General features: G+C 42.3%; 2 protein-coding genes across 2 annotated transcripts; both read right to left on the reverse strand.

Annotated features, from left to right (window-relative positions):
* Positions 1–485: 485 nt before the first annotated feature.
* LOC128879976 (U1 small nuclear ribonucleoprotein 70 kDa-like) lies at positions 486–2,014 on the reverse strand. Its single transcript, XM_054129564.1, has 3 exons — positions 1,586–2,014; positions 1,052–1,376; positions 486–789 (listed from the first exon to the last, which is right to left on the reverse strand). The coding sequence occupies exons 1-3, from the start codon at positions 1,701–1,703 to the stop codon at positions 558–560; spliced, it is 675 nt and encodes a 224-aa protein (XP_053985539.1). The 5' UTR covers positions 1,704–2,014; the 3' UTR covers positions 486–557.
* Positions 2,015–4,061: 2,047 nt separating this feature from the next.
* On the reverse strand, positions 4,062–7,174 carry LOC128879983 (uncharacterized). Its single transcript, XM_054129581.1, has 5 exons — positions 6,994–7,174; positions 6,898–6,905; positions 5,512–5,851; positions 4,935–5,361; positions 4,062–4,812 (listed from the first exon to the last, which is right to left on the reverse strand). Exons 1-5 carry the CDS (start codon positions 7,172–7,174, stop codon positions 4,407–4,409), a joined length of 1,362 nt encoding a protein of 453 aa, XP_053985556.1. The 3' UTR covers positions 4,062–4,406.
* Positions 7,175–14,303: the final 7,129 nt, after the last annotated feature.

Raw genomic sequence — 14,303 nt, forward strand, 5'->3', positions numbered from 1 at the left:
TGATTTAAGAGGAGACTCTGGTAAACGTTCGAGCCAGAAGTATGCGCGTGGAAGGAATAGCTATCAGCTGTCGGCATGATTTCAGCCACTTCTGAATTTCTGATCGACTCTTTCGTACTATAGCAAACTTGCAGCTTCGAAAGTTACTTTGCAAGTGAATAGAGTACGCGGAAAAATTCGCGTAATTATGGAACTTCAAGCACTCGAGACTAGAATCATGAATTTTTTAGAGGAGGTTTATCATCCCCCTTACTCTGTTTATAATCACCTTCACTTGATTAGAATCTATATTCCTAATTGCCCCTAATATTATATTGTTACTTTCTACAATTCCACATTTTTCTATTTTAATCAATATTTATTGAAACATGTACTGCTGGAATCACGTTGTCATACACGATGGACAATACGCACATGTACTTCAGTTGCAAATTTAATATGATTACTACTACAGGATATATTATAATTTGTCGTTGTGGCAGTTTTTAAAATTTTTCTTCAAGTAAGTAATTGGTACGCGTCAGTAATTATCTTGTAGGATCATGGAAATGGCGATACTATGATTGCGTCTCGTCGTTACCCTTCTTTCCCTCGTCCTCGTCGGATTCTTCCTCGTCGACAGATAAATCCGAGCCACCTTCTCCACTTTTGTCAGTCGTTTTCTCGTCGTTCGAAGCTTTACGTTCAGTTTCATCCTTTCTAACTGCGTTTTCAGTGTTGCGCCTGTTTTCATCCTGATTGTCGAACTCGTAATTGTCGTCGTTCTCGATTATTTCGTCGGTGTCGGACCTAGAGTTTCACATTGGGGTACATTGGCCATTAACAACAAAATTGTGGGTGGATAGGTTACTGAGTCCACCCTGTATAAACAGATTAATACAGATGCTAATGTGCCTTCGATATAATACATATTATTAAATAATAAATAAAAATATATGACCTCGGATAAGTATTAGAAACTAGTAATAATCAAAATGAACCAAAGGAAGTTCGATGATTTTATATAAAGGAGAAATTATTATACTTTCCCTTAATAATCATAATTTATTACCTCCTGCGCCTCCTCCCACGTCTCCTGGATCTCCGTCGCCTCCTGGATCCACTCCTCGATCTTCGTCTTCTACGTCCACTTCTTCGTCTCCTGGCGTCCTGCACTTCGTACTCCTCGAATCTAATCGGCGTTTGACGTGGAGTTTTGTCCCTATCCTGGGAGACTCCTCTTGCAGAGTGTTTCACTTTGCTCATGTAATTGCCATCGTTCATGAGATCGGACGAGACTCGCAGAACTCTGTATGCTGCGTCCTTTGGGATCAAATAACCAGACTCCACGCCGAAGTCCAACGCTTTCTGGATGTACCTCCTCATCTTCCTTAGACCTGAAAAGTGGAGTAAAGTCAGAATAGTGTTGAGTCAATCTTCTAAAATTGAGAATGAAGAATTAAAAATTGGCATTGGAACTAAAGAACTAAATCAGAATCTAGAACTAAATAGAAAAGAACTAAATATAAAAATAAATCAAGTGAAAATCATTCTAATTGCACACGCTTGAAATAATAATTCAACAAAGGCATAATTAATTCGAGACCTTCTCCCCTGCTGCGACTATGCATGCAGGCCGACATAGTCGGTTCCCTGGCGCTTCTGCGACGCCTGACATGGTGGATCTTGGAATTCTTCTTCGAGTCCCGTCGTTTGTTGGCCATATTACTGCCGGTCGTTGGGGAATTCAGGGAATCCAGAACTTCGCTACGACGTTTCTGTCGCTTGCAGAAACTGCACTTGGTGTATGCGACATTCGACGCTCTTTCCTTGCCCTCTCTACAGCCCAGACTGAGAAACTTGTACACCAGCTCGGGGATGTTTGGTTTACGACGGTACGGCTCTGAAACGCGATAAATTCTGTACCAACGGCTGGTCTGGGCTAGGTACGGCTAGGCACCACCCCTTGCAACGTCCCTTCTTCCCGATGAATTTCCATTTGTGGTTTTGAGCTCTCCTCCACTTTGCAAATTTATGGAACGTTGGTACAGATTTATTTTCGAACTGTCAATGTGAGGAAAAAATGGTCGAAGTAATTGTTACTATTATATAAAAAATAACCTCTTCACGTGACGTAGAAACTGTAACCTCGATTTCTGAATCCTTCTTTTAATTCAGTCTGTTCAGCTTATACTAATATTAATTAAATTTGCATAAGCAACCTATAACTGTAACATCAAATACCTTGCAAAATACACGTGTAACCATGCATCAGTGGCCTTAAAGTGTTTAAGAAAAACGTGTCGGTAGAAATTCCCCTGGAAAAAGGTAAGAAACTTCTGTGTAAGAGTCATTCGTCCTAAGTAACGAGTAAAGCTTGACATCAGAGTTCGCAGAAACCAGCGAAGAGGTCAAGGAATAACATAAAAGTGCTACAAGATCGGCATCCTTGATAAATTAGATGAGAAAGTATATTCTCGGCAGCGGATGGACCATTTCCTTGAATTTGCCGAGAATCGAGAAGTCGATCAATATAGTTTCATCGACGAGTTCCTCGAGCGTTTGCTATGTAAAAAGTACGACCCTAGTCGCAGCAAGTATAGCGACGTTAAACGTATTTCCAAAAAATGAAATTGACCGTCGTCGGGAATCAACTGAAACGATTTCAATCGCGGTGGGCGATCGTCGTTCAAGTTTAATTAGGCTGAGCAAGCTTTCTACTATTCGAGCTTTGTCATTACCAAAAAAGGTCTCTGATGATTAAAAAGGTGGGTTTATCAATCGGTTTCTATTATTTTTGTAATTTTTTAATGCTCTATGCATCGGATCAAAGTTTTGAGAAATTAAAGACGGGGATGAATCGCGGTGTTATTCTCAGAAAATCGTGTCCAAGGGGAAACACGTTTTTCTCAACTCTTTTTCGGGATGATGACTCACTCATCTTGTGTTGGCTCCGCGCACGAGGACGTCTCTTTACAGGGGCCATTTTGTGCTTACTGTTGGATCCGTAACTCCTTCGAACCGCTCTCAGCCACCGTTTTATCCTTTTAGGGTCCGAACGACGATCGTCCAAAGTTTTCTAGGTTTCAGATCGGTCGTGGCGCGAAATTTTGTCTGCGAATTTTCCGGGACAATGATAAAAGAAGGAGGACGGGACAGACGATGCCGATCCGTCAGCGTCTTCCCTCTTTTCACTTTCTTTTCCCCGTGAAACAACGGATCCTCGTTTCAGCGAACATTTGCTCGCATCGCCTTCGACGTTGCTCGTACAGTAGGCGTTGCCTTTGTGTTTTTATGTTTACCTCGTTACCTGAAGGTGGATGCAATCCATATCGAGTGAAGTGACCTGGAAGAGAAATGTATTGGATTGAAAACGCGACCAATTGAAACCCTGGTATCGAACAGGTATTAACTTTCTATTGCAGTGACCCTCTTGGGGATTTACAAACGTGTTGGAGGGGGGACGAGTTCGCAGAAGAAACGGGAAATAGGTTATACGGTGAAATGGAAATGATGTTCCCCGTCGCGTTTATTCTTGTTAAAAATAATCATGTTCGTGACGGTCTTCATTGTGCCAAGATGTTACTTCTTGTATTCTTTCGCTGGCATTGCCTTGAATTGTATCATTTACACAAAGACACGTTTGGACATTTTCTAGAGTTTTTTTAATTGGGTTATGCTGGGATATGTTAAGCAAGTCGTATATAAAAGATTATCGATTCAATGTTCTAGGTGATGCAACTCAAGAATCTGTATTTCTCTGTTGTATTCAAAGGGTGACACGTGAATCTCGATATCTTTTTCTGTCCATTGTCCTTTCCCAGACTTGGAAATCAATGGCGACGAGCTTCCAGTTCGTGCAGCCACGTCGATGGCGTCGATCGCGGTGTCACGTGACCTGTAAATATATCGACGAGGTCGTTCGCCATGATTCGGAAGACCATCGTCGCTCACTGTGTACAGGACCGTTGACAGCAACACCCTATCCATCGAACTGCCGATATGGATTTAAGCAAACAATCCTCTTACATGGTTCGCTGGGCTTTGATATCGATTCTTCCTCAGGGATAGATAACGCCCAACGATCCTAGCCTAGGTGACTCTTTAGGCAACTTTCTCATTTCTGGCTGATAAGTTCCGCGCATCTATGGTCTACACGGTGTTCCACAAGAACGAATATTAGCAACTATTCGATTCCAAAAACTCTTTCACCTCCATCCTTCAAATTTAAAACAAATAAAAAGAATCTAAACAATTAAGCTATCCCCCAATATACACAAAATAATTGCCAGACCTAACTCCATACATTCCTACACCAAAGAATTCCCAGTATATTCTCTCCATTTTATTCCACAGGAAATTTAATTTCCTCAAAATATACATTCATCCAAAACGGAAGGGGAAAACCCGATAGAAAAACGCGCCGTTTAATCAACGTTTCCGTCCGCGTTCTTTTCGTTGTCGTCGTTGTTGGTAGACGCCAACTGCTCCTCGACCTCCCGCGCAGGATATCCTGGTGTCTCGTCGGCATCCTGACGGATGCCGTCCCGACTGGACGCCGACTTTCGTCGCTCCGTCGCGGCCATGTGGTTGGGTTCATTGTCACTGGACTTTGTACTGTCCTCGTCCTCGTCCTCGGTCAACTCTGGTTGCTTCTTCTTCGGGTCGTCGCTTCCGTTTTTATCTCTGTGCGGGGATTTCGTTAGGCGACCTTTGTTGCTCCGTCTACCATCGACGGTGTCGTTTTTGTGCTTGCTGGGCGTTCTGTTCACGCTCCTTCTGTTCTCGCGTTTGTTCTTTGGCGCGGCGAGTTTGTAGTACACGGTTGGCTCTCTGAAATAGTTGGGAATGATACGGATGGCGTCAGGATGGAGGAATGAAAAGTAAGGGGGAATTGAGAAATTAATATTTGTGAAGGATGTAGTTTTTGATCAAATATATCATTTAACCCTAACCTTTTCTTCATGACTCTCTTGTTCTCAACCTCCGTTGGTTCCTTCGTCCGACGCTTTCGAGCTGCAACCTTCGTTTTTGGGTTCACATACGTCACTTTCAAGTCCATTCCCTGCTTTTTCGTCGTGGAGGTCTTCCTTCTCTTCTTCGGGACCACCGGTTCAGGCGAGTTCTCTCGTCTAGGTTTCCTCTTCGTGATCAAGAGCGGGGTTCCTCGACGACGGTCCTTGCGATTGACGTAAGGGGGTTCTTCTTCACCCTTGCGGGCCCTTCGTCGCTTCCTGCGTAACTCAGGGTCGCTCCTTCTCGATTCCACCAGGGTTGGCGACACTCGAATCACTTGACCGTCAGGATCGGCTGGGATTAGGTAACCGGACTTCATACCGAACGATAGCGCCTTGCGGATGTACTTCTTGGCTTGGCGTTTGCCTACAACAGGATGTTCATAAAATATTTATGAATACTTAAATTAGATAGTAATATTAAGAATGCATAAACCTGCATCAGATCGTGTAATTAGATCAATGTTTTACAGGAGCTGCGAAGAATTGCTGAAATGATAATTATCGTTCATCGTACCTTCCTCGATGCCAGCCTTGATGTAATTGTTGATGATCTGCACGAGGGATTTCTTCTTCAGGAGCGACCTAGTGTTATTGATCGAGCTGCCGAGCGTGATCGGCTCCACAGAGGTATTCGATACGCTACTGTTCTCGGAACCGGTGGCCCACGAGCTATTTGTGGCGTCCATCACCCTGGATAGGTTCTCCGTGGACGTTGCCCCGGATTTTGTGTACTCAGACTCCTCCATGGAGTCCGTGCTGTCGTGACAGGACGAGGTATCGTACGAGGTATCTCGGTGGTTTTCGTACTTCCGCATTTTCCCGCGAAATCGATCTCTGCCCAGGGAAACTCTACCCTCTCCACGATCTGATATAGCGTTCGAGGCTGACGAATCTAATAAAAAGCCACTGTGTTATTTGAGACTCAAAGTGTATTTACTTTCAGCTGCAAAGAATTGTGTTTCGTTTCGAAAAGTTAAGGAATACATCTCTCAAATGGGAGGGTTGGAAATGTATCTTATTTTTAATTTTGTGAGCGACTAAATTTCACAATATAAAAGAGAATTGATTTGCGATACCTAATTTTTGAGACATCCCCCAAAAGTACGTTTCCAGCCCTCCATCTGAGAGCCTAAATGATTAGTAACAATAGTCTAATCCTTATTCGAAGGATTTTAACTGGAATCAGATACAGCTAAGAAGGATTGTATTACATCTTTCAAGAAGAATATTATCTGATGAATTTCCGCGGCTATTGTTGAAATTTTCTCTCAGGCTTGGCTCCAATTGGTTAATAAATTCAATTTCTCCGTTAACAATTGGCCCATTGTACGCTTGGAGAAAGGAGTGCCTCCAGCTTTCTTTGTGTCTCGGCGACGCTCTCGTCGAGGTAACTCAATCCTCTCCTCCCTTCTTAAATGCGCGCATAAAACATTTTGGCCGTGAAAGAGAGGCTAACTACTCCGAAGATTAAAATTCCCTCGCGACGACAATTAGCTTCTTTGCGATAGAAGCGAGAAACGTTCGACGTTAAAAGGAAAATCAATGCTTTCGCGACCCTACTAATGTCTGCGCTTGCCTTCTACATCTACTGCGTCCCAGGGACTGGCAGAAATCTTATCTGGACAAAAAGTTCTAGTGAGGAGCAGATGATGAGCTACTTTATCCCTGGCGTGGCCGGGTGGGACACAAATATGTTTGAATGTGTGTCTTTACGACTCTGTATCATATACACATAAATAAATTCCTCTTTAAATATTCGACAAATTTAAGAAACAAGTATCACAATTACTAGACATTTAAAAATCTAACAAGAATGGGAACGTCACGAATAGGTTGCCAAGCGTTTTATTCGCCGTGTATGCCTCAAACAAACTATATTCGTTTCCCAATTGAAAACAACCCGTTTGCCTGTGCTAAACGGTTTTCCATCCGAACCCCTTAAAATATTTTAGTCGTCGCGAGTCCCGAGTTTTTGTTTCAGCGAAATGTAACGCACCTTCGTTGTGTTTGCCGTCGTTCAACAGCCTGTAGAATAATTCCAGCGTATCGATAGGTTGACGGGTCTGCAGTCGACGTGGAAGCTCGGCCCGTTTACGATGTTGTCGATGGGAATAACGTGGCTGCGGCGAACGTTTCTTCCCCAACGAGCCTCTCGTCTTCCTCTTCGGTGGCGCCATTATTCGGTAATGGCATTTCTTTCTCCCCGGTAGGAGGAATTCTCGTGGAAAAACAGCGGAGTCGCGGTCGGCGACGGAAAAACGAACTTCCGATTTTCCTCGTGGCAATTGACAGTTGACACTTTTTGAACGCGCGAATGGCTGGCTATCAATCCCTCAATGACGCTCAATTCAACGACTTCGTCGATTGGGAAACGGTTGTCGTTACTTTTATTCGGGGTTTCTGAAAATATTTCAACATGCTTTGGTTACTAAATTGACAAGACTGTGTTATATCTGCATACAGATATAAACACATGTAAACGCATATAAACACAAATAAACTATACACATAAACATGTGTGAAGACGTATCAACACATATAAAAGAATAAAATAAAAATACATCGACTCCATCGAGTCACACAATCGACAAATTCCTCTGACCACCCAAGTACCTAACCGAACTTTTTCACCGAACGCTGCTTAACAGGTGTCGTGAAAGTTTCGCCGGGTTCGCCTTTTTACCAAGCATCGCAGACATCGATTTATCGCAGTTTGATCGTTGTTCGAGGAGTTGGCAACTTCTCGAACCACGGATCGCCTTTTTCGGCCGGTCCCTGTATCGATTACCTCGAGGATGTCGCTCTGCGGACAGAAAACTTTCGAGCGTCGTCCTTGACTTTGCGGAAACCACCCTCCCCGTGTCCAACCCCTCCGTCCCCCTAGGATTCGGTGTTCTTTTCGCCCGGCCGACCACGGAGGAGAACCGCGGCTCCGTGAATGGCTCGCTTCTAGGATTATCGCGGATTTCCAGTTGCGAGCAGCACCGGAGAGTCGGCCACGTTCGATAAAACTTAACCCAGTGGAGAACGATGCATCCTCCAGTCCTTTGATTCGCGCTTATCACCGGTGTTAGCCGTTCGTGGAAACTTTTCGCAATATTGGGAAGTCATGCGTTACTTTTCCAACCTTTCCTGGCCTCTGTCATTAGCTACTTTCGCGATTAGTTCCGGGACTTCCTTTGGGAAACTGTTATAACTCCGGAGGAGTTTATGGCTCGCGCTTGGGGAGCGCATTTTCTGATTTTTAGTTCTGTGAATGCCCCTCGTGAATTTCTTTGGATCTATCGAGTGACTAGTTTAGGGTTTTCGAACAATACCTACACTTTCTTTTATAAATACATATTTTAGACAAGAATGATATAAGACACTGATATTTCTATGTATAAATAAAATAACGCTAGCAGCTTACAGTTACAATTCGCTCCAAGCAACAAAATGACGGCCCATCCCGAGCACTTTGTTTCAGCAAACGAGCAGCGCTCAGTTTTCCGTTCAATCGTCCAAACGACAGGCTACGTCGTGTTATAGAAGGATTCCTCGCTGCTCGACCTATTTTCCGGAGCGTCCCAGACGCAAGCGACGACCTTAAAGATAGAATCGCGACCGCCCTTTAGTGCCCTGGGCATTAAAAGAAAAAAAATGCCTCCCACGGGGATCCTTGCGCATCGAGGCTTCCTTCAGTTCCTCGTTCCTCACCTGCAGCCACCCTCTCACCGTCTCGAGGTTTACGATTCCAAGAGTGAAACGAGACATTACCACGGGACATTGCTTGGGCCGCGATCACGGCATACTTTCACCAACCTGTCCTTCAGAACGTCGGGTTACGTCTCGAGTAGCCGTTCCTCGAATCGTTCGGGTTCGGAATGGCGGATGTAAAAGAAAGTGGATTCGGGGCTGCGCGTTGCTCCCCTTACAGCCTCACGTTGTTTGAACTCGGGACGTTTGGGACGAATTACGGCGGTGTTTTCGGTCTGGCGAGCCCGAGGTAATGTTTTCTTAAAGATTTCAACGTTAACAGAGATTGCACTCTGGTGATTCGTGGGTAAAAGGAAATTCGATGTACCTTTGTCGTTAAAGGGTCCTTGAGGACAAAAGAACACGTAAATTTCATATGTTTATACAATAACGCTACTAATAGTCTTCGATAAAAGGAACAGAAAACAAGATAAAAATTGCCACGTTTAAATATCAAAGTAAACTCGAGGACCTACTCGAACCCGTTTCCATATCACAAGCAATTAAAAATGGTTTACTGTTTACCACTGTCGACCAGAAAGCAAGATTTTCCCAGCAAATGATTGAAAAAATTGTAAATTCGTACACCCAACCACCACGGTAATTGTCTCTATTTGATAGAGGAATTTCCCAAACACCCCCACACGAAGCGCCGCGGAATACGAAAATAAATCGATAACGAATTTTTATTCAGGTACGCGGCACGACGTCGAACCACCGACTCAATTTGAATTACAAAAATCCACCCACGAGCGTGTGCCGCTGCGCCGCTGTAACATGCAAGGGCGGCCGTGTCTCGTGCCGAGTTAATTCACGACCGTCGCACCCTATCAAGCAGCCGCTGATTTATCGCACACTTGTGGCGCGAACTTCGCCTCAAGATTCAAGGACACCCGCGATACATGGACGCCGGGAGTCAAGTTCAATTACTCTTCAATCTACCTGAATGGTCGTCGAGGAGAAAACCAGGCGCGAACCGATAGCTTTATTGCGCCTGGAAAGTGTAAGCAGAGATGGTGGAGGGGGCGGGATTCGTGGAGAATAATTCAATATAGCGGTACATATATTTCATGCGCTCGATACTTGAGACGTCTCACAGTGTGATATTTCAGCGGTACAGCGGGACAAACGGTAATTTTCGAAATGTTCTAAATGTGTTTATGAATATTGTTAGTGATTGATATTTAGTTGGTCCAATCGATAGATATTAAAATATAGAAAAATATCTCACGAATACTTATTTAAATTTTATTCTCAACTTGTCATGTCCGAAAATATTACTTTCTCGAAAAACATTGTTATAAATAATCTGAAACGATAAAATGCATTAAATATGTACATCGGCGATTGTGCATCCCTAAAAATTGATGCTCCAGACAAGACTACCCCCTTAACTGACTACCTTTAACTACCAATCGAACTATTTTTATATATCTTGCAATATCCCCAAGAGATTTAGTCTCAAACATACTAAAACAAGGTGAAATCAGAGCAGAATCCAATTACTACCCGGAATAATTTCAATTATAAACGAGGGTGCAGCCCCCGTAAAAAAAACGAAGAACTCGGAAAGAACGTCGCCTTGGACTTTATTTTCCGCGTCGTGTAATAAAGCACAGGCATTGTTCGAGCTTCCAAGACCGTTAGGCGGCGGAAAAGCAAGCGTAATGACAGGAGTGCGACACAGGAACGTCGTTAACCAACGATTGCAATTACACCCTCTCATTTAATTACGCGGAGAATGTTTTGTAAGTGTCGCGGACTCGCAGCGTTTTACCATCGTCGCACCAGCGATGGAATGGGATCGTAAGCCGACACCTAAATTACAACGTGACGACTGCAGCCTGGTAAGTGGCTACTTCTTAATTAGCTCGCTGTTTTGGTAAATAAAGTCTGTGTGTATTTTCTGTTTTGAGATTGCTCGTGTACGATGCAATTACATCTAATTGGAGAAGCAACGTTCCTTATCGATCGTCTTTGAGGAGTGTGCTTTGTTTGTGAAGCTACACACTTCACATTTAACAATTATTTAATCTTTGATAAGTTTTCAAAATATATAACTTTTTGAATGTTATATTTGTAATCATTTATGCTTTGTTAAGGTGTGGAAATTTTCTCAAGTACGGATAATTGATTCTTGTTTATGGAAAAAATAGACTAGGTGACCCTTTGCCATTCTAATGAATTAAACATTGTAAATGTGGTTATCTGAAAACATCGAACGTGATAAGAGACACGAGAAAATTCGTGTACATTCAACTGCGTGTTTAATATTCATCGAACGAGTTGGAGTCGCATTTCATTTTCTTGGAACGCGTTCTCTTTTTTACAATTGATTCGTAAATCGAACGTTCAACGTATATTTCTCGAAAGTATTATATGCGCGGAGGAAAGAATTTCTTCCTATTTCCGGCGTTCGTCAGCTCCTGATTCGAGGACACGTTTCCTTTGAGACGATATTTATTTCCTCGCAACTTCTCATGCTGCAACAGACTGTCACGTTTTCTTTAAAAATCCTTATAGTACCCGCCATTGCACGGAAAATTAATTAAATTTTTCTTATTTGACGATTTATTGAAGCTCCTTTCCACCTTCGGTGCTTGACATTGTCGTTTTTGAATCGAAGGATTTTTTGTATGATTGAAATGGATCCTTGGTGATAAATCCTTGAACGGATGGAACGATTTTGGAAACATTTCGCTCAGAAGGTTGGACTTCTTTGAGGTTTCCAAGTTTTGGAAATTCGTGAATTGGTTTAAGCTGGAAGCTTTGAGAGAGGCTGCCGTGGAAATTTTTCAAAAGCAGGAAGGTGACGAGTGAAAATTTCATGCGCAAACTTCCTGATAGACTGACGTATATATGCGTCGCACTTTTAGCATGTGTGGCCTTGATTTTTTCTGGATTCAATACGAGCTGAAGTTTTACGTAGTTTGTGTAATTGTGAGTGGGTAAAAAACATTTTTGACGTATGGATTTTCTCACCAGTTACTAAACACACATTTCTTTTCATATATATTATTTCTTTTCTTTGTATCTGTCTATCGAATCAATTAGTTCGATTATGTTTCAAGTTCAACAAAATTTAATTATACTCATCGCGATCTATTTTAAATCTTATCAGAGTTATTAAAGTTTCGATACATAAAGTAAACAATGTCGTAAAATAGCCTTCACCTAGTTGAGCATCATCGCCAACTATATCCTATATGAGCGTACCGGGTGAACAATATAACTAGATCACCCTAATTACTTCTGTCGCTACTGCAGAGAACTCTAAAAATTTATCACAGCGTAAGCCAATTTTTCAAAGATTTTTAAGATCAATTTAAATCCTTTCGTTAGAATGACCAACTCTTATGAGAGAATTTTATAGGAAAATTCATTTTACAAATAAAAAATATAAAAATAACAAATTTGGAGTTATAGAATTTGCAGTGATGCTACTATTAAAAAAGCAGAAATACTAAAATTATAATTTCTGAATTACTCCGAACACTAATTCGGTTGATCATTCATTGATCACCCAGTATACACACCTATCCGTCAAGTCTAAAAATACAATCCAGCAAAAGTCTCTTCCATACGCATCGACTAATCGAATATCGATTTCCCCGGTAGACCTTACCGTACCCGACGAATTTTAATTATCCCCTCGTCCATAGCCAATTAGTCATCTGATCGAGATGAATTCCCTACGTTTCCCGTTATTTATTTCAATTAACAAAGGTGAGAAAGAAGCTACGTTGGCACGCGAGAGTGGACAACGAAAAGCAAGATGACGTGAAGCGCGTCCAAGAGAACAGATTGTTCGAGGCTTATCGCAATTCAAGGCGAATTCTGACGCATGGTTTCGAGTGCAATATGCCTGACAAATAAGGTGACAGCTATAACGATTGACGAAACCCCACGGTAATTTCCTCGCCCGCTTTGCCTCGCGGCGTCCGTTATTAGCAATATAGGTCAGCGCTCGTTATCGACACGGCCGTTCAAATAAGCTCGCCTACCTAGGATAGTATCTGCATGCAAATAGTCGAACGATAGCGACGCACTGTTTCCTACGAGTGGTGTCGACGAGACAACTCCCACAGGAACAGATCCTCGCAATTTCGAGTCGAAAACGTCCTCGAACAGAGAATCGTGTTTTGCTGCGCCACGTGGAGGAATTAATAGCTCGAGGTGTAGGGATGCTCGTGACCTTACTTACAGACTCTGGTTTGACTGTTACAGACTCAAATCAGAGTGTAGAACTTAAGCGTTTTTTGTAGTATAATTTTATCGTGGGATAATGGTTGGGAAAATATTATTCAAAATTTTGAATAAAATTGAACTCATGTAGGAACGAAGAGAATTTCATTTTTTTCCTCGCCGAGAATAACGTTGTGGTAAAAATGAAAAAGATCGAGCGTCGAGCGATACATCAAATTCGACAGTTTCCATACATTAGCCAGACTACCGCGGCATCGACAACCATAAATTAGGAGACCACGCTCGACTCCCTGAAACCTCGCCTGTTTTCCTTCAGATACTCCCAATCCCTTTTCGTGGCTTTCCACTTGCAATTCCCTTTCCTTGACCTGCCCTACACGGACTTCCACTTTTTCCATAGAATCCCATCTCGCAGCTTTTCTGCATAACCAATCCCCGTATAACCCAATTCTTTCGTCGCGAGTCTGATTCTTGCACCTATCAAAACCTTAGTTTTAGCAAGGTAAACTCAAGTCTAATAGCGTGAGATATTTAGAAATTTATACGAAATTTTGTTGTACTTATAAATTTGTAACTTTGTAAATGTGCGAAGTAAAATATTTTTAATTCTGTCCTCGAAGGATTTTAATGAAATGTCGCGGCTTAATGAAATTCCGTTCGAGGTGCGCAATTAGGGTATACGCTTTAGGTTTTTGTCGATGGCTCGAGTTAGGTAGCGAAAGAACGTCTCAAGGTAACTTAACGTCTTGCAGACAGGGAGGAAAAAACCTTCTGCTCCAACAACTTGCAGCCTTCGATATTAAATCAGGGGCTACGGATTTTCGGGAAGGGGAACAGTTGTTTGAACTCGAATAGATCCTTCGCGAAACAAAGAAGATTAAACAACAAGTTCACCTAAAAGTAATATTGGCGTTGCCACGATGAAAAGTAATTTAACATTCCGAGGGTGTATTTACTGAAGGGATATAGATTTTTAGGAAGGAGATGGATGAGAATAGATAAGATAGATAGAAAGATAGGATTGCTGGGTTAAATGGCACGTTTATCTAGAAGAAATATTGGCATTAGGACAATAAAAAGTAATTTAACAGGATTTCTGTAGGAGTATTTGCCAGGGAGGCTACAGACTTCAGGGAAGGAGATTTCTTAATTAAATAACAAGTTCATCTGGCAGATGACTCTGACTGAATATTTGCATCCCAAGTCAGTTTTCCTTTCTGCCATTCGCGCCCAGCTCCAAACTTTTCATCATTAAACTCTTGGGCCACTCTAATCCCTGCTTCACTGAATTCTAATTGATACTTCTCATTCTGAACTACAATTACGGATACCCATTGTAAAACTCAACGAATAATTGTAATAGAA

Source organism: Hylaeus volcanicus, chromosome 7, assembly GCF_026283585.1.
Source record: "Hylaeus volcanicus isolate JK05 chromosome 7, UHH_iyHylVolc1.0_haploid, whole genome shotgun sequence".
Taxonomy (NCBI): domain Eukaryota; kingdom Metazoa; phylum Arthropoda; class Insecta; order Hymenoptera; family Colletidae; genus Hylaeus; species Hylaeus volcanicus.

What these genes read in the sequence shown, in the direction of transcription:
- LOC128879976 (XM_054129564.1), bottom strand. Translation starts at nt 1,703, where the DNA reads ATGGCCAACAAACGACGGGACTCGAAGAAGAATTCCAAGATCCACCAT. An exon ending in TAGTCGCAGCAGGGGAGAAG is followed by an intron (nt 1,377 to 1,585) that starts GTCTCGAATTAA and finishes TCCACTTTTCAG; the next exon opens with GTCTAAGGAAGATGAGGAGG. An exon ending in CGTGGGAGGAGGCGCAGGAG is followed by an intron (nt 790 to 1,051) that starts GTAATAAATTAT and finishes GTGAAACTCTAG; the next exon opens with GTCCGACACCGACGAAATAA.
- LOC128879983 (XM_054129581.1), bottom strand. Translation starts at nt 7,174, where the DNA reads ATGGCGCCACCGAAGAGGAAGACGAGAGGCTCGTTGGGGAAGAAACGT. An exon ending in CAAGGCTGGCATCGAGGAAG is followed by an intron (nt 5,362 to 5,511) that starts GTACGATGAACG and finishes ATCCTGTTGTAG; the next exon opens with GCAAACGCCAAGCCAAGAAG. An exon ending in AAGAGAGTCATGAAGAAAAG is followed by an intron (nt 4,813 to 4,934) that starts GTTAGGGTTAAA and finishes CAACTATTTCAG; the next exon opens with AGAGCCAACCGTGTACTACA.